This window comes from Sylvia atricapilla, chromosome 6 (assembly GCF_009819655.1).
Source record: "Sylvia atricapilla isolate bSylAtr1 chromosome 6, bSylAtr1.pri, whole genome shotgun sequence".
Lineage (NCBI taxonomy): Eukaryota > Metazoa > Chordata > Aves > Passeriformes > Sylviidae > Sylvia > Sylvia atricapilla.
The window spans coordinates 57,508,269-57,522,894 of record NC_089145.1 but is presented as its reverse complement, the minus strand read 5'-3'; the positions used below and the strand labels follow the sequence as shown (position 1 = coordinate 57,522,894).

Here is a 14,626-nt window from a genome sequence, read left to right as displayed (position 1 = left end):
TGCTTGAGCAGCATCAGCCTTACCTGGCTGACTTACTGTGAAGACCACCTGTCTCCATGCTGATTTCTGAATGGACAGAGCTTTATTATCCTCTGCTTCAGTATGTGATAAAGACTAGTGGGGCAGATGTAGAAGGAGAGCTTCACCACATCCTCTCCCTAGAAAACTATTGCATCAGGCTAGAACTGTGCAAGACACAAGCTTTTTCCCTCAGTAACCAAGATTAGACCATGAATAAAATGAATTAGCTAAAGGTCAAGCCAGCTAGAACAAGAATAATGAAAACAGGCTTAAGGAACAGCTGTGTGCAATTGCTCAAAGTACAGCAGGTTTTGTCCTTTTCCTGACTCAGTGGCTGGGGGAGGCAGAAATTCTAGCAGCGGCCAAAAGCACTTCTGGCTGGTGGACTGCTAGAGGCACCATAAGCATATACCTGCTTTCTGTGCCCTGTATCCCCTGAGTCACGCACAAAATAGATAAACATTGCCTTTCATCCCTAATTCTCTGATGGGTGCTGCCTCCTCCAACAGTCAAAGGTGCTCCCCTTGCAAGAACATCCCTCACTCCCGAGGTTAATGTGATGTGCCCTGGTGACTCCAGTCACAACAGACAAAGGCTTCTTCTCCTTGGAGTCTTGGACCCTGTAATTAACCCTTGGCCCTTTGGACCAAAAGAAACTGGGACACTTTGACCTTTGGAACCTATTGGAAAGTTCAGTTAACTTCAAGGGCCTTTGCTAGGAACATCAGTTGAGGAAACAAAGAATTCAGAGGAGTGCTGGAACATTGTCATCAAATTGTTCTGAATGTATCTATTTTTAGAGGGTGAAGAAGAGAATACTTTGGAGCCTCAGTGCATGGAATGGTGGCAGTAGTTACAGGCCTCTCTCAGCCCCAAGCCTGAGCCAGAGGAGGAAAGGGGATGGTGATGATGGCATTGGTAGCATCTTTCTTTGTTTTTTTTATGAAGTTCCATTTTCACCACCCCACCCCCATGGTCAGAAAATGAGACCCACAGATAGAGCTGAAGATAATGGCAGGTTGCCATGGAAATGTGCATTTAGTCTCACTGTTTCCATGGCAACTGAAAGACATACCATTCTGTTCCTCTGAAGGATGCCAAAGGTAAATGAGCACTGATTAAAACAGGGGCACAAACTTGGGTTCTAATCAACAACAAAGACTAGGACCATAAACTCTTATTGCTCAAGCAGGAGATATTAAGAGCCATACAAGTTCTGGGAAGGCCAGTGGCAGGAAGCACTGCACACAAACTGCTCCCCACGGGTTGCAGAACCACAGCCTTGGTGTAATGGCCCATCTCACGGTCATGAACAGCTTCAGCTGACTCACACAGTATTTCTGTCCACAGCTGGATACTAAACCAACCCAAAGTTCATGATCTACTGAGCTGTTTCCTGGGCAGGTATCTGCACAGATCAAAGCCAGCTGCAGCCTAATCCTGGAAACCATGCAGAGCAAACATATTCCTTAGAACCCAGCAGGATCTGAACTGCACCATTAATCCTTTACCTAGCCTCTAATGGCATTTGGTTTGAGGATTCATCCTTTAAAAAGAAAAAAAAAAAGTAAAAAGAAAAAAAATTTAAAAAAAAGAGGGGGAAAAAGAAGAAGAAGAAGAAGAAAAAAAAAGACAATAAAAAGCTTCCCAAAGAGAAGTTTGATAAAATACAGGTGGCTGCAGTTTATTCTTGCCAATGCTCCATGTCCTTGAACTGTGGTTCTTTATCCAGGCTGGCTGACAGTTGTATCAAACACACCATTACACAAGGCTGTCCCTTCCTCTACTGCCAGTCTCTCTGGCAGCTATGGCCCATTCCAGAGAAGCATAGTGAGAGCTTTGGCTGGTGTGCATGAAAACAGGCAAAGAAAAGTGAGCATCAAAACACTGCACATGCTGTCACTCTCTCCTCTAATGAATTTGATGGTGTGTTTGCTAGTGGAGACAATGTTTGGTTCAGTCCTTACGCATGTGTTGTAGCAGCTCATCAGGAAATACAGTACACTTACTCTGAATTTTTCTCTGAACTCCCAAGAGCAGCCCCATGGAAAGGGACCTGGGAGTACTGGTTGATGGCAAGTTGAACATGAGCCAGCAGTGCCCTGGCAGCCAGGAGGCCAACCCTGTCCTGGGGGCATCAGCCCAGCACGGCAGCTGGGCAAGGGAGGGGAAGGGCAGCCTCACTTGAGTGCTGGGGGCAGTTTTGGGTAACTCAATATAAGGATATAAAGCTATTAGAGAGTGTCCAAAGGAGGGAAATGAAGATGGTGAGGGCCTTGAGAAGAAGCTGTATGAGGAGTGGCTGAGGTCATTTGGTCACTGTTCAGGCTGGAGGAGACTGAGGGGAGACCTTGCTGCAGTTACAACCTACTTGTGAGGAGGAGTGGTAGATGCTGATCTCTGTGGTGATCAGTGACAGGACCCAAGGAAATGGCATGAAGTTTTGTCAGGGGAGGTTTAGATTAGATATTAGGAAGAGATTCTTTGTCCAGAGGGTGACTGAGAGTGGATTAAGCTCCACAGGGAAACGATTTCAGGACCAAGCCTGTCAGAGTTCAAGAAGCATTTGGACAATGCTCACATGTGACTCTTCAGGCTATCCTGTGTGGGGCCAGGAGTAGAACTCAATGATCCCTGTGGGTCCCTTCCAATTCAGGATATTCTATAATACAATAAACTTCATTAACCAGTCCCATTTTACAGTGTAAACAGTGGAACTATTCACAGTGTAAAAACTCAATTTAAAAAACTCTGGTTTTTTACTTGCAGCTGCCACCTGATGTTTGAAATGTTTCTAAGGTTGAAGACAGTCTTGGTACAAAGCATGTGCCTTTACAGCGTGGGACACAGACAAGAGAAGCCTTCTTTAATGCATTTCTGCCTTCACATTATTGCCTCCTCCACTGTTTAGTGATTCCTCCCCCAGGTACTGGATTCAGACAAGCCCTTAAAGTGGCAAGAAATTACACTACTGTGTGGGAGAAGCAGAAGTCCCAGTGGCTGTCATCCAGAGGGTACTGGTTCCTCAACCTTAGTTGTCTTCCTGACTCACCCAACAGCTCTATACAGATGTATAATGACACAAGAGAAAGGTCTGAGGTTAGTGAGATTTTGCAGATGAAAATTTGTGGGTGAGATGGATAGCTCTTCCCCTGACATTCACCTTAGGTTGGCCATTGGTCCTGTTGTAGCCACTCACCTCAAAATGCTCTTTGTAGTAAATGATATACCACACAGGGGCCCCCAACACAAGCATAGCACTCATGCACATCCCTAAACCACTAAAAAAACCACTAAAGAAAGGGGATAACAAAGATCTCCTATTCCCCTACCACTGCTGGCTTGAGACCTTGAAGTGGGATCCTCAGTTAAGAGGCCATGGTAGACACTGAATCTGAAGAACAGAGCAACACAGGCTGAGGATGTACTGAGGATCTACCAACAGGTCTCTACAGGGCTCTCAGAAGCTCTCACCAAAGGGAGTTTCTATGCCATCTTCTTCTACCTTCTTGTCAGTGACACTGATGACTGTGCCCTTTTCCCTTGAAGTTTCATCTTTAGGTTTCCATAAATATCTTTCTCGATCATTCATTCCTTGTCAGGTGGGTGAACTGAGAGAATCCTCCTTCTTTATGTGGGAGCAGAGAAAGATTTTCCACTGCAGTTTCTCATTTGGCATGAAGTGAAGGCAGCACCTCCAGCTCCTTCAGCTTCTTCTCAGTGGCTCAGTACAAGGGCTCCCAGCTACTCCCACACTGCAGACCTCCTGCAGATATGCCTTGGCAGCCCCTCATGGTCCAGGGATTTAGACAAATCCCCTGGCTAATCTTCTGTGTCCTTCTCATAGCACCACAAGTCTTGCCCCACAGGCTACAGGTGTGATGCCATTTTTGTCACCTATTCAGTGCTCAAAACTTAACAGGTTAGGCTTCTTCAGTAGGAACCAAGATCTAGCCTTTTCTTGTACCCCTCTGCCTACAAGAGCCCCTTCGCTGATTTCCTAACATTGACAGAAGTTCTGATGCACTGACAGACTTCTAAAGAGCCAGGACAATTCTGGAGGTGACTGACAGCCCTTTGCACCCATTCCCTAATGGGAACTGGAAAACCAGTAGCTTTTGCCAATAAGTTACACCTTCTTCCAAGAAGCAGGACTAGGAAGGCAAGAGCAACATGGTGTATGGGCTGGAATCTCTCCAGCTGCTAGCAGTTTGCCATACTGCAGCAATACCAGCCTGCCTCCAAAACAGACAGCTGCAAAGAAGCTTTTGCTCTTGCTTAGAGCAATGAAGCAAATCCAGCCTCACCCCAGAATGCCTGTGTGTGTCCAGTGCCGTGAGTCCCAAGGAGTAAGGGGTCCACCTAGCGCAGTCAGAGCAGTACTGCCAGAACCACGGGCAGAGCACATCACTCACGGGAGCCTCACAGCAACGCTGCCCTGGTGGGCACAAAGCCTCATCCTCTGCACAGTCTGTTCGACCCTCTGAAAGGGGCAGTGCTTGTTCCATCTACTGCATCAGAGCAGAGCAAGTGTAGGCAAGTGGAACCTGGCCAGGCTGAACAGACACAGCACATTTACATTGAGTACAGTAATCCAAGATGAAGCCTGTTCACAGGGGATGAAGACTGGCTTTAATCCAGGGAAAAAAAAAGCCTTGGTAGCTGCTGGCTTGCTGCCTCTCCAGCACTACTGCTGCACTTCTATTTTTAATAAAAGATCTCAAAAGAGACTTGACCTAGGTCAGTCTATGTGAAATGGTTCAAGAATGGATTTCTGGTTCAGAAAGCAACTCCTCTGGCCTATTTAGAGCTATCCCAGCTGAATGAAATTTAGTTTATCTAATGGATTCTACCTACACAAGCTTTAAGGTCTTACACTTTTCAAAGGCAGTCTTGGCTGACATCACCTTCAAGTTCTGGGAGCATAAAGGTAGGGTTAAAACACCCTGAAGGGGTTCAGAAAAATCTTTTAACCACATTCTTTTAGCCCCCTTTACAAAATGTGACAGCTCTCTCTGACAGCAACATGACTAGGCAGACTTTGCTGACTAAAGGAAATGGAAAGGGCTAAACTGAAAGAGCCACTGCTCCACATCCCATCACGTGCATCACTATGTGACAAAGTCAGAGCAGATCATATACCAGCTCTAGTAATACCTGCTGATGAAACTGAAACTAGCTGGCTATCAGCTCTGAGCACTAGAAATAAATAAGCAAAACAGTGCTGAACACAGCACTACTAAACAGTTTAAAAAGGCACTTGGGAAGCTTAACAAAAATGCCTGTGGCATGGTCTTGAAAAGTTTGCCATAGGGCGGTTCCCTTGAGATCAAAGTCATGCACTGCTCCCACACTCACGTGAAAGACTCAAGTCTTAAAACAATTTGGTTATTATCAGATAAAACACAAAAGAGGGAACAAAAATAGCTTCACCACCTCTCCTTTCATCCAGAAGCAGGTGAATCACTGACTTAAAAGACATCTAGTGGCAGATAAGAAACTATAGAAAATGACTAATCGAAAGGATGCTTTTCTGGAAACTTCCAGACTTCTCATTCCATGGAAGTCTTGGAAAGGAGTGGGGCTATTCCAGTCTTTTATCAAACCAGGCATGTTAGACAGAGACTAAATGGTAAACCTGGTTATGGAAAAGCTTCTCAGACGACTGTAAGTCACAAGGACTTGCAAACCCTTAGGCAGTACTCCTGCTCTCCTCTCTATCACCTCAACCTCCCTTCCTGCTAGCAAGAGCAAGCAGCAACCACACTATGAAATCTGAGAGTCTGTATGACCTAAAATTCCAAGTCAGGCTTAGGGACACCCTAAAATAGCACTGGAGCATAGAGAGCTGTGTATTTTATTTTTATATTTATATACAAGGGTTTTCTTCTTTTTACATATAAAAGCACAAGCTATTAATTCTTCCTTCCTCCATTTTTTTGGTTTCACTTACTATGATCAAGTAAAAACCATAATTCCAGGAACATACAGGAAAGCCACCACAGGTTCCTGGGGCCAAGAGAATCCTGTTCAGCAAGAAAAGAGAACAGTATCTGGAAAAGCCCACTGTGAGCTGGGCAGTAGAGAGCTAGCAGTACATATGAGAAAGACTCCAAGTCTCATTCACCTGGAAGACAAGGAATAAGCAACACTAGCCTGAAAGAACCTAGATTCTACCTCCATGTAAATGCACAAGCAATACCAATCAAGCTCACAGACTTCTTTTGGAAGAACTTTCAATAAACACACACACACACACATATATATATATAGAGCCTTCTCTTGCAGAGACAGTTTAGTTCCACATTCAGGATGGGGCAGGCCAGTCAGCATCACCTGGCCAGCTGTTCACAAGGCACTGAAATGCTCCTGTGTGCATGCTCACGGTTACTGCATCCTTTCTGAAGGGAAGGCCAACAAGTCTTGGTGACAGGCTCAGTGCAAACACATACACACAGCTGCAGTAATGTGTAACAGCTGTGTTACAGGGTAAAGGGAGATGAGAGGGAGCAGCAGGGAAAAGAACAAACATAAACCCTCTTTGGAGACTGCCAAAAGTGTCTGCAAACAGTGTCCATCCTTGGTAAGTCCAGTCAGAATTTGACAGAGAAGGAAGTCCCACATGAGCAACCCTTCTCTGCCTGGGGGTTGCTCACCACCTGGAAGGAGCTTCGGATCAGCTCTTGGCTGAAATCCACCATGGATCCTTTCACAAAGGCCAGGCTGTCCACATCCACAACCACACGGGCACCACCTTGTTCAAACACTCTGCAAAAAAAGCAGCATATTTAACCATTAACTGTGCCAAAGACCTTACAGAGAAGCAGAACCTCAGCACGCTCCTTATCTCACAGGCTTCTTCCCTTCAATGCAAGATACTATCATCTTATGCATACCCCTCCTGCCATTTTTGCAAAGTACAGTAACACCTGACCATCAAAACGCCCCTTTGTCCTTGCCTGTCATCAGGATTAATAACTGTGTCCAATGAAAACTTGTACTGGAAGCCAGAGCAGCCACCTCCCTCCACCTGCAGCCTGAGAAACTCTGATCCTTCTGCGATCTCCAGCAGCCTCTGCAAATAAATGAAAGGAAAAGGATTAAAAGGCCTGCTGAACAAACTGGTGAACACCCAAACGTCTCCCCCGCGTGACGGCATGGCAGGCAGTGTGGAAACCCTCCCAGAGACACCAGACCCCTCACAGAGCCCCCACCTTCACGCAGCTCTCGCTGAGGAAGATCTGTCCTTCGCTGGGGCCGCTCTCCGTCGGGCCCGGCTCCGAGAGGGAGGACGCCCAGCGCAGCACGGAGCCGGGCGGGCGGGCAGGGCCGGCCGGGGCCCTCGGCAGCGCTCGGCCCGGCCACAGCGAAGCGGAGCACCGCCTGCCTCGGGAAGAAGGGAGAGGGAGCGCCTCAGAGGGGTCCGCGCCGCCGGAGGGTCCCTGCCGCCACCACCCCCTGCCGCTCAGCGGGGACATTCTGCGCCCCCGAGGGAGGGGCCGAGCGCCCAAGGGAACGGTACCTCAGCGCCAGCATCCAGCACCGCCTCAGCGCCGCCGGCGCCGCCATGACAGCACAGCCCCGCCCCGCCGCCATGGCGGAACTGCGGCCGCGCCCACAGCGGGCGGCACCGGGGCGGCGCCGGGCCTTCGGGGAGAGCCGGGCCTTCGGGGGCGGCACCGGGGCGGCACCGGGCCTTCGGGGAGAGCCGGGCCTTCGGGGGCGGCACCGGGCCTTCGGGGCGGCGCCGGGCCTTCGGGGGCGGCACCGGGCCTTCGGGGAGAGCCGGGCCTTCGGGGAGAGCCGGGCCTTCGGGGAGAGCCGGGCCTCCGCGGGTCCTTACAGCTGCACAAAGACACGAGGCTGCTCTTCGCTCTGCGCGCCGTTCGCAGCCGTGAAGAGTAGTAAAATAAACAGCGAGCGCTGACCGTCAGCGCGTGTTTGTCCCGCGATTAGACGTAAGGTTATCCTGAGCAGAACCCAGAGAAGGATCAAGGCGACAGGGGGGTTGGGTAGGCTGAAGAGCGGACACGGGGCCAGGGATGAAGGGTTTTGAAGTTTATCCCTGGTTTTTTGGTTTGCTCTCCTCTATCAGGTGCAGACCAGTCTTCGTTCGAGCGCTTGGCCCGGCGCTGCCGGCTGTGCTGAGCCTCACCGACACTGTCACAGCCGCACTGTGACACCCACACTGTCACCCCCACACTGTCACCCCCACACTGTCACCCGCACACTGTTACACCGACACTGTCACACCCACACTGTCACACCCACACTATCACACCCACACTGTCACACTTGCACTGTCACACCCACACTGTCACACTCTTAGTGTCACACTCACACTATCACACCCCCACTGTCACACCCACATTGTCACACCCACACTGTCACACTTGCACTGTCACACCCACACTGTCACACCCACACTATCACATGCACACTGTCACACTCCGTCACACCCACACTGTCACATGCACCCTGTCACACCCTCACTGTCACACCCGCACTGTCACACACTGTCACACCCACACTGTCACACCCGCACTGTCACACACTGTCACACACACACTGTCACACACTGTCACACACACACTGTCACACTCCCACTGTCACACCCGCACTGTCACACCCGCACTGTCACACCCACACCCGTCTCCCCCCCAGCAAGAGCAGGAGGAGGCCCCGGCCCCGGGAGGGCTCACTCCAGGCGGGTCCCTACGGACACCTGGGGCACCTTGCCCTCCCACGGTGGTTTGAGCTCCTCCTGATCCTCTGCCGTGTGACAGTGGCCCGGCCGGTTGATCACGGATGCACTGGTGGTTAAAAGAGTCTTTATCTCTTTGTTCCTCATGTGCTTCTGGGGGAGGAATCCTGTTCCTCAGCCCTAGCCAGGCTGTGGAGAGTCATAGAGTGACTGTGTGGAAGACCGGTGGAAGAAAACCTGTCATCCCAGTAGGAGGGGATGATTTACTGTCACAGGACTTCAGGATCTTGTCACAGTTTGCTTTCTCACCATCCAAGCAGGATAGTTTTTCCTGTAACCACGGGCTTCTGTTTTTTTTGTTCTGCCCTGAGCATGTAAATAAAGACTGGTTTGAGCTGTTTAATTTTGCTTACACTTGGGTTAGCTCTAATGATGCTAGGATAAATCTGGGAAAAGTATCACAGGCAGGGTCCCAGCAGGAGTGGTACTAATGCAGGCACCTGCAATAGTTGGTGAATCTTCCCCAGGCATATCAGAACACTGAATGTTAAAATAAGAACATATTGGGGTGTTTCTTGATTATAATCAATGTGGCATCCCAAAAGCTGACAGCTTTGGAGGAGGGAATGAATACCTCCTGGGAGAAAAGACGAGGGGTCATGCCTGATTGCTTTTCCATATTGCATTGGCTTTCTTTCTCACTCCCATAGGGTTTATTAGATGGATCTTGCTTGCTCCATGTTGTGGCTGTATTCACTGTGAACACCTTTTGGAGACTGGATGTAGCCCCAAAAAAACCAGACACTTACTTTGGAGCTGCCTTCATTTTTACTGTGTTAAAGTGACAGAAAGGTGTTAAGTGACAGAATTGTGGCAAACAGCTTCAAGGGTCCTTGGGACATTGTGGAGATGATTACTGCAGACTGAAAGAATGAGGAAAAGGCCAGCCCGCATCACTCACAGTTAATATAATTAATAATCTACTGTGCTGAGGAGAGACTCATGCTCTGGGTACAACTTTTTGGTGTGACAAGGGGAGGTGGGGGTAGCTAAGGAGAATAGCTATTCCTTTGCATCTCTTATCATTGGCCATTTTTTCTGTTAGTCAACTATGTGGTACAGAGATGGTTGGTTGCCTTTTTTTTTTTTTTTTTCCCCATGAAGTTACAGCCTAGTTTTTCTTCTTTCCTGGGTTCTGATTTTGTTGGTCATCTTATTCCTGACAGCTGGACATAATCTGTTTTTAAGTTTGTGTTTTAATTTTCTGATCTTATTCTGGTTTGTAGTGTCATGGTTTGGGGAGTTCCTTTAGCTCTCTTTGAGCACACTATATTGAAGAGATTTATCTGAGAGTTGAATTTTCTAGATATTTTGCTCTTTTCTCCTCTGCAATATGATACTAAAATTATCTTGTATCTGTTTTGAAGGGAAAAGAAACTTCTTTCAGTGCTTCAGAAACTGGTGATAATAAAACCTCTGGCATGGTTTGAATGCAAGAGCGGTTGTGATGAATTTAAATGTGAATTCTGACGATCTTAGCAAAAGGAGCATGTTCTGGCTGAAAGAACAGTTAAATTGATTAGTGTCTGTATGTGGATTTTCTTGAGAACCTGCCTGCTGGATCTACTGATGTTGTAGTGCCTGAAAGCACATCTGTTTACTGAGCTGCAAGTGCTGTGCTGTTAGAGGGATTTGGGTTAATCAGGTGTAGATAGCTGATGAAGTGGAACTTCAGGCTTTTTTCCTCATGCAATAGAGTCGGTTGAACTACAAAAATTAACAACTCCAGTATCAGTCTTGCTGGAAAGAATTTGTCTGCTAGCTTTCTCAGCCTTTTCCACTGGTGTTTCTGCACTGCAGCATAAGCTTCCTGTGATGCTGGTAATCTGAAAGGACCTCCATCTGCAAAATAATGAGAACAGCCTGAAGTTCATTTGAATATTTCTTAGGCAATATTTGGCTCCAAGGAAACCTGGAGGCTTATGCCTGTTATCAGATGTCATAGGGGGAATGTGCCTAAAAGCAAGGTCTGTTTGGCCCAAGATGCTTGTGCTGCCCTGGGGAATTTAAGCTTTAGTAATGTTATTTCAAAACTGACACCATGGTTATGTATGATATCAGCTAAAAACCTTGGGCACAAGGTTTCTGCTTCTTTCTCCTGTAAAGGCCTTGGCTGTAGATTTACAGACCTACACTTATTAGGCTTTTTACTACTCCAGTTTTGGGTGCAGGGAGGGGAAATAGATATGTTAATTTTGATCCCCTATGCAATGATCTTTAGTTCAAAGCCTTTGAAATGTGTTGACTGGTACGTACATAGTCACTGCCATTGTGTAAAAGCATCTGTGAAACAGATACGTGGTGAGTTGTTTCACAGGAAGGCATCCTGATTTAACGGACTGGAATTTGCTCCCAAGCAAATTCCAAGCACTGCTTATCCTGTGAATGTGTGACTGACTGCACTTTATGGTGTTGCTCTGACCTGACTGCAGTTCTGTTACCAGCAGTCAGATAGGCAGCTTTGTTTACCATCTGTAAGACTTGAAGGATGGGGATAAGGGAAGCCTTTTGAAGGGCATGTTTTCCATGGGCAAGGAAAAGCCTTTATCTGGGTCAGTTATAATGTGCTAGATAGTGTTAAATATACGGCAGAGTCTCAGCAGGGGTTTTTTGAGGGTGGGTTTTTTTCATAGGGTTGCATTAAGCACCCTGCTCTGGATGTGTCTGGAAACTGAATGCTTGCTTGAAATCTAAAAAAACCCCGAAACATTAAAAAGCCCAACACCCCGATCTGATGTGACACCCTTTGCAGCGGGCCTGAGCAAAGAGTGGGTGTCACCTCTGAGTCACTTGGCTGTGCACAGAGGTCTGCAGTGGGGACACTGTGTCAGCTCTGCCACGTTCCTACCAAATCAGCACTCACGTGCCTCTCCACTGTGTTCTGACACGATCCCAGAAAGGCTCAAATTTGCTACCAAGTGAAATTGGTGAAAAGTTGTAAACTTTAGCTTGGGTCAGATGTTTTCTGAAGCGTCGTCTGGTTTGCCTTGACACCCACAGCACAAAGCAGGGAGTCTCCGGCGGTTCACGGGTTTGAGAAACAGGCCCGACGTGTGTGTGCTCTGTGAAAGGCGGCAGCCGCCCCAGGTACTCAGCAGATGTAACTCTTGGCACTCAGGTTACGCAAACAGCTTTCAACATGCGGAACACGAGGAATGGGATATGTATGAGCAAGGCCACGGACGAGTCTATCACAGCAGCTTTGTGGGCTTTATGTTTTATCCCCTTTCAGTAGGGGCAGCAAGAGCTTCCCGGCCCTTGGCACTGCCTGTATCTGAGCTTGTCCTCCGGCTGCTGCCTTTGAGTGACTGTCCCACGACAACCCAGGAGTAGGGATATCCCGTGGCAGCGCTTTTGGAGACGGTGTTTGTCAGTCTGTCTGTCTGCGCAAGGGCTGTACTTCCAGCACACCACCACCACCGCTCCCGCACTGTCCTGTCATTCCCATTCACGGCACTGTCCCCAGCGCGGCGCAGCCGGCGGCGGGGGCGGGCGGTCCCTCCCCCGGGCCACCCCCGGGCCGCTCCCGGCAGTTCGCGGTGGCCCCGGCCCGGCTCCGCCCCGGGTGACCGGCGGGCGGGGCCGCCGCGCTCATGTGACCCCGCGGAGCCGCCGCCGCCGCCGTGCCCGCCGCCGCCGCCGCCATGGTGCCGTCCCCGCTCGCCCTGCTCCTGGCGCTGGGCGCCGCCGCCACCGCCCTGGCCGAGCCCCTCCGCTTCGTTGACTGCGGTGAGTGGCTCCGGCCCCGCGGGGCAGCGGGAGGAGTGCAGCGGCAGCAGGCGGAGATGGCCCGGTGATCCCGACTCTTCCTTGCAGGTTCCATAGACGGCAGCATCCAGGAGGTGAACGTGAGCCCCTGCCCCACTCAGCCCTGCTTGCTCCACAAGGGAACATCCTACAGCATCAACGTCACCTTCGCCAGCAGTAAGGAGCGCATCCCCAGCGGGAGCGGGCAGGGGCGGGTGATCCCTTCTGTGTGCCACTGCTGGGGAGGGGAGAAGGGTGGCTGCAGAAGGATCTGGGAGGGAGGAAGAGTGTCCCTTAGTTGTGTTCTTGCAGTTTCTGGCGTATCTGAAGGGCACGTGTTGTATACGTGTGTTCTCCGTGTTTTGCAGAGATCGAGAGCCAGGGCAGTAAAGCGCGGGTGTATGGGGAGATGCTGCATGTGGATATACCCTTCCCTATTCCTGAGCCTGATGGATGCAAGTCCGGGATCCAGTGCCCCATTCAGAAGGGCCATTCCTACAGCTACCTGAATAAACTCCCTGTGAAGAGCGAGTACCCCAGTGTAAGTATGCAGGCAGCTGGTCAGCTTCTCAGCTACTGCCTATACAGGAGTAGTCTCACCACCTGCCTTTAAGGGAAGACACTTTGTAATGTTCTGGTGAGAGAGAGTAAGTAGACTCCATAGACTGGTGTTTTTTCTGCTGTGTGACTCTAGTTTCAAGTTCCCACTTTGGGACAGACCCAATGAAGGAAGCAGCCTAGCTCCAGCTGCTGAGAAGTGGCTTCAGCTGCTTCAGTATCTTCCTGTGCTGTCCTTCCCACCAGAGGCTGCTGCATGCAGCTGAATGCTCCCAGACTGGGTGTGCTCCACAGTGGAGGACAGTTCAGCTGGGGATGCTGCAGGGTGTCTCCACTCTATTTTCTCAGGGAGTGGGAATTTGAGTGTGTGTGTGGAGGTCTCCTGCGTCATGTAACTGAGCCCTGTCCATCCACAGATGGTACTCCAGGAATCAGTGCATGAGTGTGGCCCACCTACTGGGCCAGGGCAAGGCCCCTGCTCTGTCCTCTTTGTGCAGAGCTCCCAGGACCTCCTTGTTCCACGTAACTGATAACTTTTCTCCCCATGCCCTTGCCTTAAGATTTCCTGAATGTTCTTATTTTCCTCTGCTCCTCTCTCTTTCAGATTAAACTGATTGTGAAGTGGGAGCTGGTAGATGACCAGGACCAGTTGTTATTCTGCTGGAAGATACCAGTGCAGATTACCAGCTGAGGAGCTCTGGCATTAGTAGGGCTTGGGGAGGGGAAAACCAGAAACAACACACGCCAAATTCTTTTATATAGTAAACACTTCTTACTGCTTCCTTCAGAGCTCTGCAGCCTCTGAGCAGCCAGCACTGTGTTCCTTGCAAGATCAGCCCCTGGCAGAGTGCTCTTACTGTGTTTAGGTGACACTCCTGGGGTGTTCTAGCAGCTCAAAGTGCAGCAGTGTCTGCTTCAGGAGTGACTGAGCATCATCCTCCAGCTGCTCTGCGGAGGCACTTTATCTGTTAGACATGGAGCTGTCTGTCCTCACAAAGGAATTTCTCAGCGATGAACCTGGCTGTTGTCTGAGCTGCTATCTGGTAACCCTTCAGTGCCTCTTCTAGAATGCCAGCTGCATCCACTCTCCTGTGTTTCTCCTGCTCTGTTGTGATCAGGATGCCCCTGGGACCTGCATTTGCTATCCATGCAGCTAAAGCAGAGGGAAGGAGTCTTTCCATGAGCTGACAGCCTGCTATGTCCTGGGCCTCTGCTCAAGCCAGTGGGACTCCAGCTGGGAAAACTTCCTTTTTGTGGATGCAAAGCCAAATGGTGTTCAATGTCTCTGCAGGGATGATTCTTTTCTCTAACCAATGGTTTGCACTACTTCTAACTTGGAGCTGCTGCGAGCTCCTGAATCTCTTTTTATAACTTTCCTTTTAATAAAGGCTAGACAAAATCTGCTTGCATTGTATTCTGTGAATGAAGAGGACCAGGAGGAAAAGCAGAGGGGCTGGGAAATCTTCTAGTTTGGGTTCAGCTGGTCTTACTTCTTAGCTGAAGGCATGAATAGAGGTGGTATGCTGGCCTAAGTGT

General features: G+C 49.4%; 2 protein-coding genes across 4 annotated transcripts; one reads left to right on the top strand and one right to left on the bottom strand.

The window, feature by feature from the left end:
• Positions 1 to 6,280: 6,280 nt before the first annotated feature.
• ISCA2 (iron-sulfur cluster assembly 2) lies at positions 6,281 to 7,617 on the bottom strand. The gene is made up of 4 exons (XM_066322213.1): positions 7,544 to 7,617; positions 7,236 to 7,500; positions 6,981 to 7,096; positions 6,281 to 6,789 (listed from the first exon to the last, which is right to left on the bottom strand). The coding sequence occupies exons 1-4, from the start codon at positions 7,615 to 7,617 to the stop codon at positions 6,615 to 6,617; spliced, it is 630 nt and encodes a 209-aa protein (XP_066178310.1). The 3' UTR covers positions 6,281 to 6,614.
• Positions 7,618 to 12,359: 4,742 nt separating this feature from the next.
• NPC2 (NPC intracellular cholesterol transporter 2) lies at positions 12,360 to 14,489 on the top strand. Of its 3 annotated transcripts, none has more exons than XM_066322054.1 (4): positions 12,360 to 12,514; positions 12,602 to 12,709; positions 12,901 to 13,073; positions 13,695 to 14,489. In XM_066322054.1, exons 1-4 carry the CDS (start codon positions 12,430 to 12,432, stop codon positions 13,779 to 13,781), a joined length of 453 nt encoding a protein of 150 aa, XP_066178151.1. In that variant the 5' UTR covers positions 12,360 to 12,429; the 3' UTR covers positions 13,782 to 14,489. The 3 variants fall into 3 exon arrangements, with proteins under 3 accessions (XP_066178151.1, XP_066178152.1, XP_066178153.1); XM_066322055.1 differs by having other exon boundaries at positions 12,901 to 13,179; XM_066322056.1 differs by having other exon boundaries at positions 12,602 to 12,747.
• Positions 14,490 to 14,626: the final 137 nt, after the last annotated feature.